General features: G+C 38.2%; 1 protein-coding gene across 6 annotated transcripts in view; it reads left to right on the top strand.

The window, feature by feature from the left end:
• Positions 1–22,124, top strand: part of trio (trio Rho guanine nucleotide exchange factor) — a 1,041,517-nt gene that overhangs the window by 705,854 nt on the left and 313,539 nt on the right. For all 6 annotated transcript variants that reach the window (XM_081765424.1, XM_081765422.1, XM_081765425.1 and 3 more), the window contains one exon: positions 9,238–9,337. In XM_081765424.1, coding sequence (XP_081621550.1) covers positions 9,238–9,337 — 100 coding nt within the window. The remainder of the gene's footprint in view (positions 1–9,237; positions 9,338–22,124) is intronic.

Here is a 22,124-nt window from a genome sequence, read left to right as displayed (position 1 = left end):
CGTGTAGATATTCAGTGGCTGGTAAACATGGTGACACGACCGACATGTATGTATCGTTTTGTATATTTAGAATGTTGATGTGATGTGTAGTCAATAGTCATATTTGCAATGATGCTAATATCATTATCATATCCCTATGATAATCCCCTACTTAATATCATATTTGGAAAATGCTGTGATACTGAAAGCATATAAACTATGGTCAAACGATAGAATGGCATTTTAGTAGAAAATATGGCATAATAAGTCTGTGATTTTTTAATATGTCGTAGCGGAAACATTGTTCTTACTGTATACAAAGAGAAAACCTGCACATATTCGCACTTTTGGGAAGTATAGCACATAAAAATGTTTGAAGAAAACCGCATTCTGGATGCAATGCTGCTTTTGAATTTAGCTGGGATGAATGTGAGAGTAAGTGTTAGATTATTAGACGTGTGATCCCCATGCACGCAGTGACGAAGTTGAATATAGGTCGATTCTGAGAATTTTGCCCCCAGACCTCGTTGGGGGTTTCGCCTCCAGGACCCATCTTGTTTCCAACATCTAGTCATACTTCTCTGGCATTCACCAACAGAACTAAACTCTAGTCAAATATATTTGATTAATGGTGGTGACATTTTGAAACGCCAATGCTAAACAATCTATGGACCATAACGCAGAACCATATTAAAAATGGTGTTGATCAATTTAGTATTGTGTTTTTTGTGATGCGTGCACAGAAGTGACATTGGAATCAACTGTAATGAGCCTCCGCTCGCTCCAGCTGAGAATGTTCCAATCAAGCCCTGAAATGAGCTCACGTAATGCACGATGCAATATATAAAACAACCTGGACAGGTTACTGATGCTTGTAAATCATATGTTTAATATATCTGATAATATATTCATATCGAGAACTTCTGATGAGATATTTTTTATGTATTGAAGCCTCCTTGCATCTTCATTGTCGTAACGAATCCTCCACAACTTTGAAATAATTTTGAGAAGCAAGAACTTTTCTTCAATTTTATTACTCTTCAGTTGTAAAATGAATAAGTACACTTTTTCCTTTCATGCGTAAGAATACAAGCCAATCATAAATTGCCAAATGAAAGCATATTGCCCACGCGTTTCTTTATACCAATCACATAATCTGTTATATAATTTAGGCGCGAATATAAGGAATATACCTATTTCATTTTATGATGTAAAACTCTATGCTTTTGATGAAATAATGTCCAAATAACATTATTGTAGCCACTGCACACACCAAACTAATTTGTTTTCTTTCAATTTTCTGCTTCATATTGCGAATTCTTATTTTTGCCAAGAATTCAGTGCTTTGGCCCCACTGTGCGTCGTGATTAATCCGATTGGGTAGATAAAAAAAAAAAAAAAAAAACGTTTTGAACTAAGCAAACTCATCACTGTTAAAACGCCAACTTTGATCGTTTCTGATTTTAAAAACGCTCCTGCATCAGTGGCGTATTTAAGGGGGCTTCGGGGCTTAAACCCCCCCCGAAATCTTACTTGCTATAGTAAAGTATATGAAATATCTTGCAGAATTTTCACATTTTCAGGCAAAGCCCCCCCTCCCCCCGAAAGTTAGCAAAGCCCCTCCCGAAACAAAATCGTAAATACGCCACTATCCTGCATACACTATAAGTCATTACTCGGGACCTTGTATACCACATGTCATTAAGAAATCATCTATAATAAACTCTTTAAGTAATCAGTAAAAACTTGTTGTGACTTATTTAAACTCTTGGATTGCGAGCGAAGCGAGCAAGAAAATTTTTAAGAAATCTGCGTATTTCATTGATAACCGACAGCAATATTGATCTAATAGGGCGCCAATACTTTCTGGGGGCGACTCGTATTTTACTCATGTCCAACACCACTTTTTCTTTCTCCTTGCTCGTTCGGCGCCCCCTTGCTATCAGCGCCCGGGGCGGGCGCCCCGCTGGCCCCCCCTTAGCTACGGCTCTGATCGCCGTTGACTAAAGCACGTGTATTTTCCTACAACACAGCGTCAAACAGTTCTTCTATTGGACGCTTGGGGTGGACATTGAAAATACCCTACACTCCATTGAACCGGAAGAGAAAAATACTGTGCTACTTACAATACCTCAGGGTTTAACTTGAAAGCTGCAACCACTAGATGTGTACTTTTTTCGCTTGTGGAAAACATTTGTGCGCCGCTTTTCGGACACTGTTATCTTACAACAGTCTGATATTAATTTGCATCTACGGGATAACATAATCAAACTACAATCTCTGACACATAATCAATTCTCCTCTCCAAGATACAAAGATGTCATCAAATACGCGTGGTATCACATTGGCTATACAATAGACAAACCGGCACAATTCCAGACCCCAACAAAGTTCTCCTTTTCCACGAATCACATCCCGACATGTGACATTTGTGAACAGGTTGCTGTGATTCGTTGTGGTTGCTGTAAGAGATCACTTTTTTAAAGTTTTTTTTTTTTTTTTTTGTGAAATATCATTATTGTGACACATTTGTCGCGTAAGATATTGTGGTTAAAAAAAAAACTGTTGGTCTGTGTTATAAAGTGGTGGATAGTATTTGCAATATGTATTTCTTCATTGCACGTCTAACAAATGCATTTATACTTTCATCCGAATTGTTTGTGATTATTTGTGGATTGTGACCTTTGTAAACTATTTGGATGAATTTGGTGGGGATGTGGCTCTCCTTGCAACAGTTTTTCCGCAGGAAATACCAAATACGTATAATTTACTTGTATATCTAGTATTGACATACGCCTTTTTCTGCAAATTATTCCTGTCCTTTTGGAGATTTCGAGTTTTTAAAAAATATTCCGGGAGGGGCTTAGACCTCTTCACACGTTTTTCCGCAGAAACGAAACAATACGTGTTCCTTACTTTTAAGTTTAGTGCCTGCATGCGTAGTTTTCTTGGAATCGCTTGTGCCCTTTTTCGATTTTGGCCTTTGTCATTATTTTTGGAGATATTTGAATAGAGGCCGTTCCTTCCCCTGCAACCATTTCCTCATACAAAAGAAAAATCCTCCCGTATTCCTTAATTTTCTATCTAGTATGTGTATACGCCTTTTCCTGCAAATTGCTCATGTTCTTTTGGAGATTTCAAGCCTTTTTTGAAAATACTTCAGGAGGGGCTTAGGCCCCTTCAAACCGTTTTTCCGCAGAAACGAAAAAATACGGATCACTTTATTTTGTGTCCAGTATCTACCTGCAAAATTTCGTTGAAATCGGCGTGCAATACTTTACGGATGTTCCATGTTAATATAGTTTGAAAAACAATACTATAGATCTTAGTTAAGGAACAGGGTTTTCGCTTCTCCTGTAAAATTACGAAATTATGACTTGGTGTAGTTTACCTCAGGTCCAGATATAATAAAATCATCATAATCAACTATTATCAATCCACTACTGGATGAAGGTCTTTCCAAGACTTCTCCACAACTATCTATCTTCATCAATTCTTTTCCAGGTTCCTCTCCAGTGGTTCTTGATTTCGTCACACCTTCTTGTATGCCGACGTTTCCTAGGCTGTTTCTGTCTCGTGCTATCCAGTCTAGAATTGTTTTCGGCCATCGATTATATTTTTTTCTTGCAATACCTCCAGCACATTTTCCAGCTCGTGTTAAAATTATTTCATTAGTACCAGTCATTAGTTGCCAAATAATTCATTTCTATATATTTGGGCTAGAAATAGTTCAAATCTGCCACTTTCGGAGCACAGACACGCTACTTTTTAATCTTCGGATTTGGCAACACTGACTGATTTAAAAAATGAAATCTTTGAGTTTTACGTCCCACGGTTATGCCGGTTAGGATAAAGGAGACGGTGATTATGAGAAATAAATGAAATTGTGGAATGAAGAAAGTGGGAAGAAACGGGAGAACCCAGAGAAAACCCACGCACACGGCGTTTGTCCACCACAAAGTTCACTTGGCGGGTGCTGGGATTGAACCCGGGACCCCAAGCACCAGAGGTGAACGCTCTACCACTGAGCCACCGCGCATGGTAATGGTTTTACAACTAAAGATGCATTTCAAAAAATGTTATCCATAATACCAACTCAAATTATCTTTAAACTTATCTCAAAGGAGCTACAAGCATAAAGATTGGTATAAATATACATAAATGAATATATGTATAAGGTAACCAAGAAAGTTCTGTGCTTTTTCATACACCATTTTTAAACATCGATATGTCACCGAAGACGTACCTGGAAGATCAAAAATAGTCCCCGTTAGCATCGACGACCTTCTGCCAACGTTCTGGAAGGCCACGGATTTCATCGCGGTAGAACATAGTGGGCCATGAAGCGAAGAGGGTATCAAGCGAATTTTCCACCTCTAATAGGGATTTGAACTGGAGTCCTCTGAGGTGATTGTCTAGGGAATGGAACAGGTGATAACCGGACGGTACTATGTCCGGTGAGTATAGCGGATGCAATAGTGTTTTCCATCCAGGACGCAGAATGGTGTTCCAGATCATCCTAACCACGTGCGGCTATCGATGTCTTGTAACAGGAGGAACCCTTTGCGATTCAGAAGTGCTGGCTCCAGAGTTTTGAGTTTCTCTTGAATACGGCTCAACTGCTGACAGTATACAGTTGCATTGATGCTCTCACCAGCTTGTAGCAGTTCCCGATGTACGATGCCTCGAGTAGTCCACCCACCGCACACACAGGAGGACCTTCTTCTTGTGCAATACTGGTGTCGATTGTTTTGGAACCGCTTCAAGGAATGCTAACCAATGATGATGGCGCCGTAAAGCTCCGTACAGGACCCACTTCTTCCCACATGTCAACACCCTCTCCAGAAATTGCTACTTCCACAGACGAGACAGCAAACAAACACAGGTGTCTGATTGCGTTGACTTCTGGCCCGGAATCAAATCATGTTGGACCCATCGACCCAAGTTATAGTGCTTCTAATGTAGATGGAGGTGGTGCCGAATGGTTTCTCTACTCACACTGAATTTAATCCATGTTCCTCATATGTCTGGCCACTGTTCGCCTCAACTCAATTGCTGTATGAATATCTTTATTTTGTACATGTGTTGATCATCCGGCACGTGATGCGTCTTCGAGTGTTTCGTCAAAGTCCTTAAACTTGTTAAACTACCGCTGCACTGTCCGCGTAGTCACGACACCCTCATCAAAGGCCTGGCATATATTCCGCTCCGCTGCAGCGGCGTTTGACCTCAGTTCGAGCTCTACAGCATACAGCCCTTATGACGCTCTGTGGAAATCCCATGTTCACTCTGTCCTTACGCAAGTTCACGGTGTAACTGAACTGCCACAACCAGGTAGTATGTTGAGTATGCCCATACTAAAACTGACCTTTGCCTTATATCCATTAGCTTCAACTCATGGTGTGAGTTCCAGTGGAACACAGACCTCCACAACAAGCGACATAACTTTCTTGGTTACCTTTATACTAACTAGTGATAGCCTGTATTTGGTCATTTCGCATACGAGGGGTTAATGGGGGTATTGAATTTGCCAATTTCTCCAGTGAATATTTTTATATTTGCTTATAAAAGAAAGCCACATATTTGAACTTTGAGGAACGATGGCAACACTGTTATTTGTCGTACGCAGGAAAAAAATCTCTCGTTCTATTGCGATAAACATTGAAACCACAGATGACTGACTCAAGCGACTTCCGGTTTGAATAGGTAGTTAAAGAGGAGGTCGAACCTATCATTGGGACGCTGAATCGATTTTCAAAGAGCCGCACTTCGACCTCTCATCGTTTTTACTCTTGATACATGTCGACAGACGGACGGACGGAAAAAGCCGTTCTATAAGGCTTTTGACACTTATGCATATCAAAGGTTGGAAGTGTAATAAGAGATTAGAAGAGAAAATTGCAAGCTTTGAAATAGTGTAATAGATCGCAACATAGGTGAGCTCATAGTACCGTGCATGTAGTAGAGTGCATATTCTGCACACCTTCCTATGTAAGTGTGGTGCTTCTCATGTACAGGCAGAGACAAGAGGATTAACCCTTTGGAGTACTGATACTAAAGTAGTGTCCTTATTAATTGATTAAATAGAAATCAATAGTTTTTTGCTTCGATTTTCTTTTTTTTTTTTTTTTTTTTCAGTCTGGAGGCATTGTAGAACACGTTACGTATTGTTTCATGCTTTCTTGTGTCGAGACATAGGAGGTGGTGGTGGTACTACTACTACTATTATTATTATTATTATTATTATTATTATTATTATTATTATTATTATTATTATTATTACTTCTACTTCTTCTTCTTCTTCTTCTTATTATTATTATTATTACTACTACAGTATTTCAGAGAGCTGCTTTGTGGCTAAGCGGTTAGCATATGCGCCTTTGAAATGGGGGACCCGGGTTCGATTCCCGGCGGAAGCTCATGTAGTTCGGATTCCACTTAATCCGTAGGTCCACGTCTCATATAGCCTCGCTGCTGAACGGGACGTTAAACTCAAAATCAACTTAACCTATATTTCAGACGCTTTACCAGAAACTTCCTACAATCCCTCACGACGTCAAGAATCATTACATCGCGGTATTCCTCAACAGGGCAACACTAAATATTGTCCATCGTGATGTGCACACATGACCATATGATACCGCACATCTTGTTGTATGAAACGATTTTTGTATTTACATAATGCCATTATTATCAATGATACAAATAATAATGATAGAACAACATGTATAAACATATCTGAATACTAAAAATTATTGATTAACTGTCGACCTCGGACGTCTAGAAGTCGTCAAGAGGCAAGGACATCGTTCACGAGGTTATGGTTTGAGTTCCGAACGAGCAAGTATTCGGGCTCGAGCCAAAAATTGTTAAAAGCCATAGGTCGCGGGCTAAACATGTTCAAAACGGCTCTGCCCGGGTTTAGGGTTGTCAACAGCTCGAGCAGCTCAGCTCACAGCTCATTCACTATCGAGCCGAACAGAGAAGTGAGCTGACCCAACAGCTCACTCATCCGACGCGACTCGAACCCTCAAAAGTTGATCTCAAAAGCTTTTAATCTGCTTTCATCTATTAACGTAAGAGACAATGTTTCACACCCATACAGCACTGCAGGCAAAATAATTGTTTTATAATTCTAGTCGTTAAATTCTTAGAGAGTGCCTTGATTTGTTAATATTTTCAATATAGATAAGGTATTCCAATGACAATTAACCCACATTTTCTTCATAAGCAGTTAGCATACGCGCCTTTGGCGTGGGAGAACTGGGTTCGATGTCGGTGGAGGCTGCTGTCGTTCGGATTCCACGTTAATAAGTAGATCCACGTCTCATATAGTCTCACTGCTGAACGGGACGTTAAAATAAACTCAACTCAACTCACATTTTCTTTATTGTTATTAGATTTTGCTGTTAGAGATATCAGTAGAAATGTTTAATCAGTACCAATTTGGGCACCAGCGACATGCTGAGGTTTTCTCAGCCTTCAAAGTGTAAGCGCGAAGATTCATAAATTATCAGAAACGAATTTTATTAAAAGGTAGGCCAATCTTTTGACTAGAAATAGGGTAAGTTTGAATAATATGGGCACATTAAAAGCAAAATGATAAAATATCTTATTAATATCAAAAGTTAATTTGACAGAAACATGAAATGTGTTGCCTAGAGAGAGTTCAATATTGGTTAAGTTACTTTTAAATTGCAACGCATCACCTTGCATCAAGTTAGTCTTTTCTCAGCAAGTTTGCTGACTCGGTTTCAACAAACGGTAGGAGGGAATTAATTATTTTTTAAAAGTTAATTTTCTGTGTGCGCAGAAAGAGACCATTTAGAGCACCAGTGTCATACCCAAAAGGAGGGGCAAGGGACCTATGGTCCCACCCACCTAAACCAATGGAAACTACTAAACACAGCTTCAATCCATTAATTCATCAAGATAGATATACAGGAAATTTATCAAGATGGAAATTTACACCTGATTGTACAAGAACTTAGGTTCCTAATAGTCTTTTTCACAGCCGAACCAAGGATTTCTTTAAACTAGACCCCAGATACAAAAAGACCAATTGAGCCGGATACACAGTCACTTCCATAAAAGCCACATTTGACCTCTAGCGAACCAACTTGACCTCTAGCGATCGCTCACATGTCACGTCTACCGAGCTGGCCGGATCGAGCCGATGGCTCACTTGAGCCGAACAGAACTGAGCTAACGACTCACCCCAACAGAGCCGGCTCGAGCCATCGGCTGCTGAGTTGAGCCGGGTCGAACCGAGCCGATTGACTCGCTTCTACCGAGCCGGTGCTAATCATAACCGAGCCGGCTCGAGCTATTCGCTCACTTGAACCGAGCCGAGCCGGTTGGCATCACTATCCGGGTTCTTCTAATTGGGCTAAAAAATTCAACCAAAGCGCACGCGCCTTTGGCGTAAGAGATTCGGGTTCGATTCTCGGCGGGAACTCATGTGGTTCGGATTCCACGTTAATCAGTAGGTCCCGTCTCATATAGCCTCGCTGCTAAAAGGGACGGTAAACTCAAAATTCACTCAACTCAACTCAAAAATTCGACCGTGTAGAGCTCAGTCTTGATGGTAAGAACTACAGTAATGATATATTTATATTGGTGTTCACGACATTTAAGAATGTCTCGTTGTAAAAATCTGTTGTCTTCTCGTTATCGAGACGAGACCAGATGCCAGTATTATCCCCTGTCGTGAGCAGCACTAAAATTATTTCACATTACTGCTTACTTTTCTCATGGCTTTCGCTTTCCAGTCTAATCAGACCATGATTTCAAAACGAGCTGAACGAGCGAGCCATATATCAAATTCGACTCGACTCGAAACTCGACCTCAAAAACAGTGACTTGACTCGAGAAAATTACCTTTGACTCGACTCGAAACTCGACTCGTGCCCATCCCTAGTTTTTCATTATATTATTCAGAAAAAATGAAATGAAATCTCGAATTTGAATTGTATTTCCACAGTTAGGTTCCTTTAGGCTAAATAAGACAGATGAGTAATGTGAAATGAGAATGTAGGAAGAAATGGGAGAACCTCGAGAGAAACTATGGACATGGTGTCATCCACCACAAACTCACCTGGTGTGACCTCGAACAAGGGACCCTTTGCACCAGAAGTGAGGGCATTATAATTGAGTTACCGTGTCCCCATTATTGTTATTCGAATAATAATAGTTTGTTTTATTACTATTTTATTATTGTTACGAAATAACTAATATTAACTTATCGTGATATTTCAGAGACTTAGAGGAAACTGGTTCCCTTGATGATAGTGTGGAGAATTTGGATAGGGGATCCCTTACGTCCTTCGGCTCCAGCAATACAACAGACTCTGAAAAGGTAAGTGGCGCATAATGTTTTACCAAAACTTTGTCGTTACATATATTTGTAGTTAGCCAATCACTACAAGACCGAGCTCTGATCGGATATCGAAAGAAAGTCAGTTAAAAAACGAAAATTACTATTTCGTAGTCCTAAAATTGTATAGTATTTCCATAATGGTTGAAAAAACAAGCAAGGATTACAATTTTAAATTTAATTTACAAAATCAGAAGGTTAGTCCACAAGCTCTCCAGTGACATCCAGTTGAAGGAGGTATTGTATATTGAATACAATACACTAAACTATCACATTGATTAAAAAAAAAATGAAAATGTACTATTAAGCCTACAAAACTGAATGAAGTGTAGTACTATATTTTATTATTGTTGAATGTTAGTTTCGGAGCATCGAGTGCAGTTGATAACGAAAGGGACTTATTTCTTAACTGCTGAGTGGTTAAGCCGACAGAGCAGATTGAACCTATTCTTGGGACGCAGAAAGGGAGCCGGAGAAGGAGAGAAACTGAAACTGACTGACTCTATAATGTATATTAAATTTTATATATCGTGAGCATAGACTGGTATGCTTACTAATAGTACTAAAATCAAAGAATAGTTCGTTATATCGTGATACTATATACACAACGCAGTCAAAACTTGTGTAAAAGGTTTTGTGAACTATTTTTCTGAGTTTCAAATGTAGATATTCGGTAGCGACCACTGGGAAATGAGTTTTATTCAGGGATGCAAAACAGCCAACTTTTTTTGGACTGCAGTTTTTTAATAAAAGTGGATTTTTGTATATAAAAAAATCCCTTTTTTAAAATTTGTTTTTATGATTTCCTTATTTAAAAATCACCTTTGTTTTCCTGTAGTGGATTTTACAATTGAATAACTGCCTTTTCAACGTTAACTGTCTTATCGATGTTCAGTCAAGCAGGCACGTAGCCAGGATTTCGTGAAGGGGGGGGTCCGTGACATGAAATATTGTGGTCATCACAAAAGGGTCTCGATCATTCTAAACTATTTTACTGGAACATAAATTGGTTCGTTAAGCCAGGATTTCGTAACGGGGGGGGGGGGGGAGAAGTGACATGAAATTCTGAAGGCCCACAAGCTCGATCAATCTAAATTACTTTACTATCAACATATATTGGATTGTTAGCATAATAAAATGAGGATATGTTGGCAAGTATTTTAATAACAAACTATGAAGAAATTTCGAGCAAAATAATAAAAAAAAAGTATTGAAAAAGATTTTACAATATTTACGTCCTTCTCCTGTTTATTCAAATATAACAATTTTTCTTTCGTTATGACCTCAATTATTAGAAAAAGTACATACTCAATACTGTCTTGTAAACTATCTTCTAATATAAATAAAATAAAGAGTTTGTTTGTGTGTTTGTCTGTCTGTGTGCGGCCTGGGGACCAGACGAGTGGACCGAGAGTTACCAAAGTTTAGTCACGAATACCTTGGTCCAGGCTCCAGACCAGAGTTAAACGTTTTTGTCGAAATTCGAACCAGGCGGGGTCTCAGGGGGGCGTTTACCGGGACATGTAAAAGTAGTAGAAAATGATCGATATTTATTTATTTAACAATCACCACATACAGCTCAGAGGCCATTTTACACTGGATATCCAACAACATTAACAATGGAAAGAATTTAGGAAGGTATCGGCCAGGGCCTGTTTAGTAGGTGCCATCCCGGCATTTGCCTGGTAGGACTGAGGGAAACCCTGGAAAATCTCACTCAGGATGGTCGGCAGCGGGATTCGAAGCCACGACCTCCCGAATGCGAAGCCAACGCTCTATCACTTGAGCTATTTGGGTCGAATTTATATTTTCGCGGTCGCTGAAATCAATGGTGAAACTCAGATCGCATTAACTTCCAAATTCAAGCTCTTCGGCTCCGGGCCTTGGGTCACCGGAGGGGGTGAGATACCAAGACATATAAAAATAATCCAAAATGACCTATATTAGTGTCAAATCCATAGTTTTCGCGGTCGCAGAAATCAATGGTGACACTTCCATTAGCGATGACTTGCAAATTTAGTTACAATTGTATACGGGTCAGGAGTCAGCGGGGGGTGGATACCGAGACATGTAAAAATTGCCCAAAATGACCGATATTAGTATCAAATCCATAGTTTTCGCCGTCGCTGAGATCCATGGTGATACTCCCACAGGCGTTGACTTCCAAATACAGCCCCTGTGCGAAGCATGTGTATGTTCAACTAGTTTTACAATATATACGTTCCTTTCTCTGTTGAATCAAATGCTAACAGAACTTTCTTTCAACATAAATTTTTGTTTTTATTATTCCGTGAACTATTGTCGGCTCCAAATGACAGGTTAAAGGAGAAATAGAAAATTGTCCTTGAAATAACATGTTTGATACTGCAAGGATGCAATGACGAAAAATTATGATTTAAAATGTCCACGCTGTTACACAACGGCACTTATGCTTTCATAAGCTTGAAATCTCCCTGGCTAGTAGCAGAAAATCTGCGAATTCCATAACTTTTCTTGAAATTTCAAATTCCCTGACTCTTCCAGAATATCTCGCTTATTTCGTCACCATATTGCAAGTAATACAAATCTCCTCATAAGAAAGAGTAAGCAAAAGCTTCGTGTAGTTTTCTTTTTAATTTTTAACGCTGATCCTTCTTTTCGTCATTTCATTATGTTTTATCCTTCCTTAATTTTTTTTAATTTCTGGTCTCGAAGGGGGGGTCCGGACCCCCCGGACCCCCCCCTTGGCTACGTGCCTGAGTCAAGGCTGGTTGAATTTGTTGGACTGCGAATTGGCGTTTCATTGGAGGTCAGCAAATGTTATGCAACCAACATATCGGGAGGGTGGTGTTGGTTGCCTAACGACCGTAAGCTCCTGCAAAAGTTATGCATCTTATCGTTCGTGTTATATGGGCTGCCTAAATAAAGTATAAATCAAGGAATAGATACAATTCCATGTTTGTGTTGGTATAGAAGTTTGCTTGCATTTCGTTCACCTTTCGGAAAGCATGTTGTTGAGGGTTTTAGATATTCTGTTAGAATCTAATATGAGTTCAGTTTACAAACTTAATGCACTAAACGTCCAGTTTGGGTATGATGTTAATTTAACGGTAGTAAAAGTTTATTATTTACAGAATTTATCCTTTCTTTCTTTATATGTATTTGAAATAAGAAACTTGGATATTGAGTTTCCAAACTTCTCTCATTCGATTTTTAACGGCGTCAACACGTACTATGTATGTAGATAGATACATTTGTTCCATCCTTCTACATAACCTCCTACATAAAAGGTGTCCTTAGTTCCGAAATAGCTGAAGGTTTAATTTATGCATCAATAATTTTTAAAAAATCACTAAATCTATTGGAGTTTATTTCAAAATATGACGTTCGCAGCATCAGGGGACATTCATAGAACTCGCCTACCAGCATTTCCTAACATTGAATACTGTACTAATTTTCGAAGAATGACCCTTGGTTGAAAACCTACTAACATCTTACAGCTATATTCCCAATGGGAATATAGCTTCTTCAGAAGAAGGAACGTAAAAAGGATTTTGTTTTGAAGTAGACTACGTATACATTTTCAGAAAAGTTACTGCTAATACTATTCAATTTTCACTAAAACATTTTTGTCGTAGAACATTATTCTGATAGCTCTAAAATAATTCGTTCGGACTAGAAAACTCATTGTGTCCACCGATTTGTCATTTTTCTTTACTATCAAGTGATCTGTTATCCATGATCACTGAACTTCTCAGATTTTTTCTTCAGAATACAATAAGTAAATATTATTTCACTATAATGGAGGAAGAGATGTGGAACATAGTGTTATTTCTTCATTAAAGTTGAAATGTTCAAGAAAGCTTCAAAACACACAGGGAAAGTAGCGTGGAAAAAAAAAAGTAGTTAAAAAAAAACTTTTTCCCCGAGCCCTTGAATATCTGGTCTTATTCCAGACTCCTTTGCTGTATGGATCTTGTTATTGTTGTATATAAAGCAAAATCGCATAGTCTTAATGCTCAGGCTGTTCGTAGCAAGTATTACGTGATTAATTCCTCCCCTATTGTTCTCTGTAGAGACGATGTAGAGTGATGTAGAGAATTGCGAAATATTTCTTAAAAGAGTGCATTCTCAGCCGTCATTCATTTTAGATTATTATTATTATTATTATTATTATTATTATTATTATTATTATTATTATTATTATTATTATTATTATTATTATTATTTGTACTTAAATACCATATCAGTAATGTCACATAATTGTAATAGTGCTTTGAACTATATTGATTGAAATACTCTGATTTGCGATACATTATGTAGTATCTTGTTTACGGGGCTTAAAAAATTGATTCGTAATTTTTTAATTATTATTTAAATTGATTATTGTTTATTTAATTGCGAAAGAAAATCGAAAAATCTTCGCGCCTACTAATTTATTGCCAGATTACAAACCATAAACGAAAAACAAGATATACACAATATTCTACGTACCTTTGTATATTTTTACAGTTAACCACCACGTCTGTTGAGGCACTTGTCTCACTGTACCACATGTTCCTCTATGTCCACTGTGTAGAAGGTGGCCGGCTGATCAGGGAACCAATGACGAACAACGTTCTGCGCTTCGGTGTTGTTTGTGAACCTCTGTCCTGCCAGGAACTTTTTCAGTGGACCAAAAAAAGATGGTTATAACTGGAGGTAAAGTTTGGGTTGTAAGAGGGATACTCCATAATCTCCCACTTCCAAGAGAGAAGTTTGGTGATTGCTTTGTTCGCCACGTGCGGTTTTGCGTTGTCATGGAAGAAAACGGCATCAACATCCCAAATACACTGGCGCTTTTTCTTACTGGCTGCTTGCAAATGAGAATGTGCATCAGTAGCGTTCTGCGTTGATGGTTTCACCTGTTGGCAGAAAATTCAGTAGGAGTGATCCTCGACTGTCCCGAAACACTGTGAGCATCAGTTTACCAGTCAATAGTGTTCTTCGAAATTTCTTCTTTACTAGCGAATCGAAATGTTTCCACACTGTGTTCTGCTGTTTTGACTTCGGAGTGTAATGCAGTATCCACGTTTCGTCGCCAGTGAAAATGAGATCCAGGGAACTGTCAACCCTCCACGACCTAACGCTGGAAATGGTCCAGTGACATGAATATTCTTTTGCTTTTATTGATATCATTAAAAAGTATAGGAATCTACCAACATGGCACCTTCCGTTGTCCCAGCAAATCATGGACGAATCGGTCAAGAATAATAATATGAATTTGTCCCAATTGTCTCTCTATTCAATTTAAAACAACGTTTTACGAACCGACTGTGGTTTTGCGTTATCCTATTGCAGCAGGGCGCGCTTTTGGTTCACTAATACAGTTTTTGCTTAGTGCAGTATACATCCGCTCCAGCTGCTCGGAATAAGGCTCGGTTCAGACAAGCAGAAAAGTCTGTTGCGTGCCCGCAACAAACTCACAGCAGACTCGCGCGGGCGTCACAGATCAACCAGTTCAGACGAACAGAAAAGTCTGCTGCGGCCTCACAACGAACTCGCGCGGGCGTTTCAGTCCTACATAGAAAACAGTTTATTTTATTTTCAGTTACAATTGTCTTCCATGTTTATTGATTTACGCAGTGACAAAGAGAAGTTTTTAAAATTATTTTCGCATGAGCAGCACTCCGTTGATAAACTCTTAACTATAATAAGTTGTGATTAAATTAAAGCAGAAGGTACTATCATAAGACTTCCGATGCCAACAATTCAGATGTTAGCTGTTACAATAAATGTAAGCTAATTATGTTAACTAATTATCGTTTGTATGAATACAGAAAATAAGATATTTGGGGACCTATTCATAGACATTTTCAGTTGTTATAAGCGTCCACTAGCGTGGATTAACTGTCGCGTGACTAATTTCAGTTTTTGGCATATCTTGGCAACTATAAATTAAAAATTAGACATTTATTTGAGCGTTTCTAAATATTTCGCTCCTAAGAGGGTAAGAGAAGCATTTCAATAACAGTAAAATTCCCTTTATTTATTCACAAAGAGCCGAATGTGAGAATTCACTTCGGTTAGAGATGTAAAATTTGGAATGTAAACCCCTAAATAAAAATAATGGAGCACAGGTTCCAGCGTTTTTGATTTTTTTTCTCTTTAAGAGTAGAAGGGGGATTTCTATAGTAGTGGGGTCGCGGTAGCTCAGTGGTAGTGCGTTCACCTCTGGTGCGTGGCGTCCTTGGTTCGATCCCAGTTCGCGTTAAGTGGGCTTTGTGGTGGATAAACACCGTGTGCTTGGGTTTTCTCGGGTACTCTTTGTTTCTTCCCACTTTCTTCAATCTACCATTTCATTCATTCTCATCATCACAGCTTCCTTTAGTTTACCCGGTATAAGCGTGGGACGTAAAATTCAAAGATTTCATTTCATTTATATAGTAGTGAAATTTCCCTTTGTATATTGAGAAAGGTTCAATGTGAGGATTCGCTTAATTGGTGATGTGAAATTCCGAATGTAAACTCTTAAATAAAAATATTTGATTTAGTGTTTCCAAATAGTCCACTTCTGAAGTGGGAAAAGGAGACTATTTTTATAATTGTAACATTTCCCTTTATTTATTCGCACAGTGCCGTGTGTGAGAGTCTCTTAAGTTAAAGATGTGAATTCCAAATATGAACTCTTACGTAAAACAATGGAACATGTTTCAAGGCTTTGGTATATTCCACTGCTAAAAGAGTAAGAGCGGTCATTTATATAATATCAAAATCTCCACTTATTTATTTACAATCTAAGTGGATAGGGAAGTTCAAAATTTATGCCTAAAATAGAGTATCTAATGGAGTTTTGTAAGTACACTTTTATTGAAATGCGATCACCAGGAGGAAGGTAGTTCCAATATTTTACGAATAACTATAAAAGGATTTGAAAAAATTCCCAATATGTGTAGCACACCACAAGGAGATAATACAGCAAACGAAAACAGAAAAAGATGGGCTGACTATTTTGTAAGCTACATAGGTAGAATTTCATAGCATCATTTTAAGTTGTTCTGTATGTCAAGAAACATTCAGTTGCTATCTCTAAAATAGCAACGATGTGCACAATATTATCAATTATACGAGAACCAATAATATTTTTCTTACGCATCCGCACGCTTTTTTTAACCTCGTGAATATCCTGATGTTCAACTGACTTTCGTGTTAAATCTAATATTTTTAAAATTTAATACGTTAATAATAGACGACAAATTGTCAGCCGAAAAACGATGTTTTTTTTTTCTCTTTCTTTTCTGTTCTGCTATTATGTTGATGGTTGTTTTCGACTTTAGCGTCCCTTTTCAGCACAGAGGCTATATAATACATGACCTCGACCTAAAGTATAATGCTCTGTTACAAGTGACCATTCATTCCGGAGTAAGTGATATAAGAAATCTCAAGGAATGCATTAACAATACAGGCTCGTTGTCCAAACCTATTTGTTGTCTATTGTTGTTAATATCACAATAAAGTGTTCATAGTCTCGCTGCTGAAACGGGATGCTAAACGAAATTCAAATGTAAATACTACATGAATTTATATTATTATTATTATTATTATTATTATTATTATTATTATTATTATTATTATTATTATTATTAATCATTATCATTATTACATTCGCTCAGCCGAGTAACTCTCAGCCGGTGCCTTGAGCATACAAAACCGGCGAGGTATCATCATTGGGAATGTTTATTTTTTAATATTTTCTTATCCTTTATTTCATAAGTAAATCAAAAAGGGAGAAAAAAAAGGAAAGGGAAGGGAAGGTCAGAGACAACCACAGACAAGAGATCGATAAACAAAAACAAAACAAAGCAGAAAGAAAACCAAAGAAACGGAAAACAAAACAATTAAGACTTAACGATATCTTGACTCTAGTTTTAAGGTGTTACTATGTCACTAGTAACACAACATGAATATTAGATTCTCACATTAAAAAGTAATAATAATACATATCAATGCTGTTTTATCTTCTTCTCACACATCTTGTTCCATGCCTCTCGCTGTTTATTTCTGTCTCGATATTTTTCACACTTTAAATTCCATATCTCGGGATATTTTTTGTATTTCGTTAATGAATAATTCTACGTCCAGTTCTTCGCTTTCCATTTCTGCGGGCGCGGGAAAGTCTGCTCGTGTTGCTTGACTCATTGCCAGCAATGGTTTGCCGACCCGCTACGCCTGTGCGGACTCGCTGCGAGCCAGCGGTCCCCGCCGCAGCAGAGTCGCGCGGGAAAGTCTGCTCGTGTGGCATGAATGATGAGAACCAATGTATTTCCGGCTCGCGCGGGTCCGCAACAGTTTTCTGCTGCGGGCCCGCAGCAGACTTTTCTGCACGTCTGAACCGAGACTAAAGGTCCACATTAATGGTACGACTATTAGTAACGAATTCAAAGTGAATTACCCTTCGTAGTTCCACACCTGTTTGATGACCAGTTCGGGAAGTTGGTCTTTACGCAACCACTCTTTTGAACATTCGGATTTCCGGAAAACACCTATTTCTCGTCATGTGTGACAATCTGTTTCAGAAATCTTTATCTCGCGGATTTTGCAGTAGTAGTCGGCACACATCTACTCTTCTCTGGACCTGACCTGATGTCAACTCGTGTGGCACATTGCAGCAGCTCCTGATCGTTTTTCCGAGATGGTGAGGCTAACGCACTGCAGTGGACTGGGATATGCCGAGTGGTTTGACAATTGTCATAATCTGGTGGATGACTTTTCCTCAGTGACGAATAGTTATGACTTCAGAATCTGTTATCCTGGAGCGGCTGGATCTTGGCTGATCTTCGACAATGTTATAATCTCCACGAAACATTTGAAACCAACAAGTTGCTGTGCTGTGGTTCACCGCACCTTTCGCTTTCGCACGTCAAATGTTTTAAGTTACTGCCGGGCGTTATACCCGAGTTCGAACTCACGCAGTATCAGTTTACGTATCTAATGTTGTTGAGCACTCGTCCATAAAGCCATTAAAAATTGACTGAAGATACTGACTGAATGATGACTTCCGTCTCAAGTAATTCATTTGCGACACTACTTTTTGGTCCAGTTTGACATTGTACTTACGTATACACTCGTCTGCTATTTGGATTGTGTAAATATTGCACGATTTATTACACATCTTTCTAATATTATAATTTCATTCACTACAAATTCGGAATTATTTTTACTACTTTATTAATTAACGTTGAGGCTATATGAGATATGGACCTACTTCTTAAAGTGGAGTCCGAATCACCATAATTCTTTCAAATTTTGATGCTCTCCTCCGGGAATAGAACTCTGGACTTCGTGCACCAAAAGCAGGTGTGCTAGCCACTTGACCAGCAGGAAAGGCTGTATTTTCATTGATTTTCATTAAAATAATTGCTTCCTAGTGACAAGGTTCCTTTCGGAGAAGGAAGTCATGGAAATATTAGTTCCACAAGTCAAAGGTACAAAGGCTACTAATCAAACGAAAACTTTTAAAATACTATATAAATGTAATTTCCGTGTAAGAACAAGGAAAGAGTATTTCGTTTGAAATCAAGTGCTTTATGGACTCGAAAGAATATCGCAATTTCGAACGGTATTGATTTTCTTTTCAGAAAATTATTCATTGTATTACTTCGTTTTTCTTTCTTTTCCTCTGTGCTTTGTTTCCCTGAAAGGAGCTGGGAAGTTAATGGGCGTGTTCAATATATAAATGCAAAGAAAGATGAAGGTACAGTGGAAGTTTGTGTGTGAAGGGTGGGGAGTTGTTCTGTTTGAAGAGGACACTTTTCATGTGCATGTGTGTGTGCTAACAAATCTTGCGGACATTCTGCTTAAATACAAGTATATAAACCTTTGTTTTCATTATATATTAGATGAAGTGTTTTATATTTACCCTGAATGCAAAAGATTGTCGTTTGAATATTTTTAATGTGAGTTTTCTTCAAAATAACATAAATAGTTTGATTATTGGATTATACGAACACACACACACACACAATATTATATCTAATATATATAATATTAGATAGATTACGTTTCCATATTTTATTTAACAATTTTGACGCCCGAGCTATTAGAAAATTCTGTCCGCTCAATATCAATGTTTGCCTCCAAATCTTACATTTGCCATCCCCGAAAGTTCCCACTCCGTGCCATGGCTTATGTTGACCCATACGCAAATACGGCCCTATATGTTACTGTCATTGTGTTATATATATTTGAAGTCATTAATACCTTTTTAAAGAGTACTCCCTAAATGTGAACATAATACAAAAGAGAACCTGGTATTTGTACGTGTTGTCATTATACTTGTGTGTTTCATCTAACGCAGTAAAGACCAATGTTTCACGGGTCAGAACAAAATCTGAACTATATTCGGGGGCCAGACAAATAAAAAATAAATAAATAAAGATAAACGTACCATAAAATAAACATAAAGTGATGACCATTTAAGAACAGAAATAAACATTAAGCGATGACCATTTAAGAACATATTCGTATTCTGTTACGTAAATCGTTGTTCGATTTTGCTCACATGCTTCTTGTACCATATATGTAGGCCAATTAGAACCTGAGCTGAGAACATTTGAAACTATGAAATCTGCATTTTTCTAAAACCCTTTTTAAAACCAGCGAGCTCACTTTGTAGAATGGTCTTATAAAAATGTTTACTATTAAAGTGAAATTTCACTTTAAATGTATTGTGATAGCCAACTATGTTGTTCATGTTACGCATGAAGTTGAAAGAAAACGAGTAAATTATACATGTAATATTTATTCGTGGACAGGAAGGATGAAAGTTTCTCTGGGGCCGCTATTTGGCCATCCTCATCTAACGGTATGAGTTCAATAACCCCGAAAACTATGGATTGCACACTAATATATGTTATTTTGCGTTATATTTACTTGTCACTCCTTGTGGTGCCCTGATCACTTCAAACAGTTCCAAACAATCACAGGAGAGAGTAAGGTGATTGCGTTTGTGTTCAACTGAAAGCAACGTGGGTATCCATCTCGTAGACACTTTAGAAAACCCTAATTCGTTTACGATCATGTTTTGTCGGCACACATTCTCAAGAAATACCCACGACATTTTTCTGTAGTGGTCGACGTTGAAGGCCTGCCACTGCGGGGATCATCTTCAATGTTGCTTCTGCCACGCTTAAATTCAGCTGTACAATTTTTCACCACGGAATACGAAGGCGCGGAGTCTCGTAGTGTGTCTACCATGTGCATATGAATTTCTTGTAGTTAGCCTTTTTTTTATGCAGGTACTTAATGACAGCTCGATGCTCGATTTTCTCCATGTCTCAAATTTCCTTCACTTCCGCTAGCTTAGCGCCTTAACTCCTCACCTGAAACAATAGATAAATGAAATTTCACACAGTGACTACCAATGGATATAGCTACACAGCTAATGTATACATACATAATTTTTTTTCCTTCTTAAGCAAACCACGAACTTCCCAATCAATTCTCGTATATACGGATATACTATAAATGTGCTAGCTACGTCATAGGCGTTGCCTCTGTATATGCCAATCCAGCTAACATACTCGTTCATGCCTAAAACGTGTGATTAAATGTAATCGCAATTGTAACCTAATAGCTTGACAAGCTCAAACTATGGATTCGACGCTAATATCAGTCATTTGAGACATTTTATTTTCAACCCTTCTCACCCCAATGTTGATACGGGCTGAACTTGGACTTCAGCGCTGTCGGGAGTGTAATTATTAATCTCAACGAAATCGAGAGCTATGGATTCGACATTAATATCGGTCGTTTTCTATTATGTCTCCATGTAATCCCTTTCCACCACACTAGGAGTGCTAACAGGGGTTAAACTTAAATACTATAGGAGGTGTCACCAATTAACTTAAGGACCCCCAAAACTATGGATTCGATATTAATATCGGTTGTTTTAGATTATTTTTTTCATGTCACCATTCTACTCCTCAGGGGTGCTAACAGTAGCTGAACTTGAATTTAAACGGCATCGGAAGTGTCACTATTCATCTCAGCTACTCCGAAAACTAGGGATTCGACATTGATATCTACCGTTCTCGATCATTTGTATATGCATCCTCCTTTCTTCCCTAGGAGTTCAGCTCTCCAGATCTTACCCTTAGTCGGGGGAACTGAATTTGGACTTAAAGGGCATCGAAACTATCACCTATCTGCTTACGGATCCCAAAAACTATGAATAGACTAATATTCGTCGTTTTCGATAATTTTTATATCCCTTTCCCCTCGCCCGTAGGTGTGCTAGGGGAACCTTAGCCCGTCAGTGCTCTTTTCCAGGCTGCAAGTAATATGTGTACCAAGCTAAGTTAAAATTGATCCAGCGATTCCAGAGTTGTGCTGGAACATAACACAAACACATACATTTTTTTTTAATACAAGGAAGAAATGGGTTTTACCCAAATTCGTGTTTTTCTGTTGTACCTGAAGTCGGTCATGCCAGCAAAGAGCAGCAAGTTTATAGTTAGAAAGTAATATTTGAAGTTCAGTTTTACATAAAATCTCAGTTTTTGTTAGTTCATAAAGCCGATTTTTCACTGCTAAAGAATACCAAGTGTAAATAATCCCGATAAAATATTTTTTGTGTAAATGGAAATGAAGCTAGAGTATTTCCATTCAAAAAAAATTACATGATATATAAAAAGTGCAGCCTTCTACACAACAACATTGCAAAACAGTAGGTAAAGAAAAACAGATGTATTTAGCTAAACTTGATATGGAAATATTGAAACAGAAGTTTAGATTTTTTTAAAGCACAGAT

The sequence above is a fragment of the Thermobia domestica genome, chromosome 7, assembly GCF_964235325.1.
Source record: "Thermobia domestica chromosome 7, izTheDome1.hap1.1, whole genome shotgun sequence".
Classification (NCBI taxonomy): Eukaryota; Metazoa; Arthropoda; class Insecta; order Zygentoma; family Lepismatidae; genus Thermobia; species Thermobia domestica.
The sequence above is the reverse complement of the archived record's forward strand: the minus strand, read 5'-3'. Positions and strand labels throughout refer to the sequence as shown.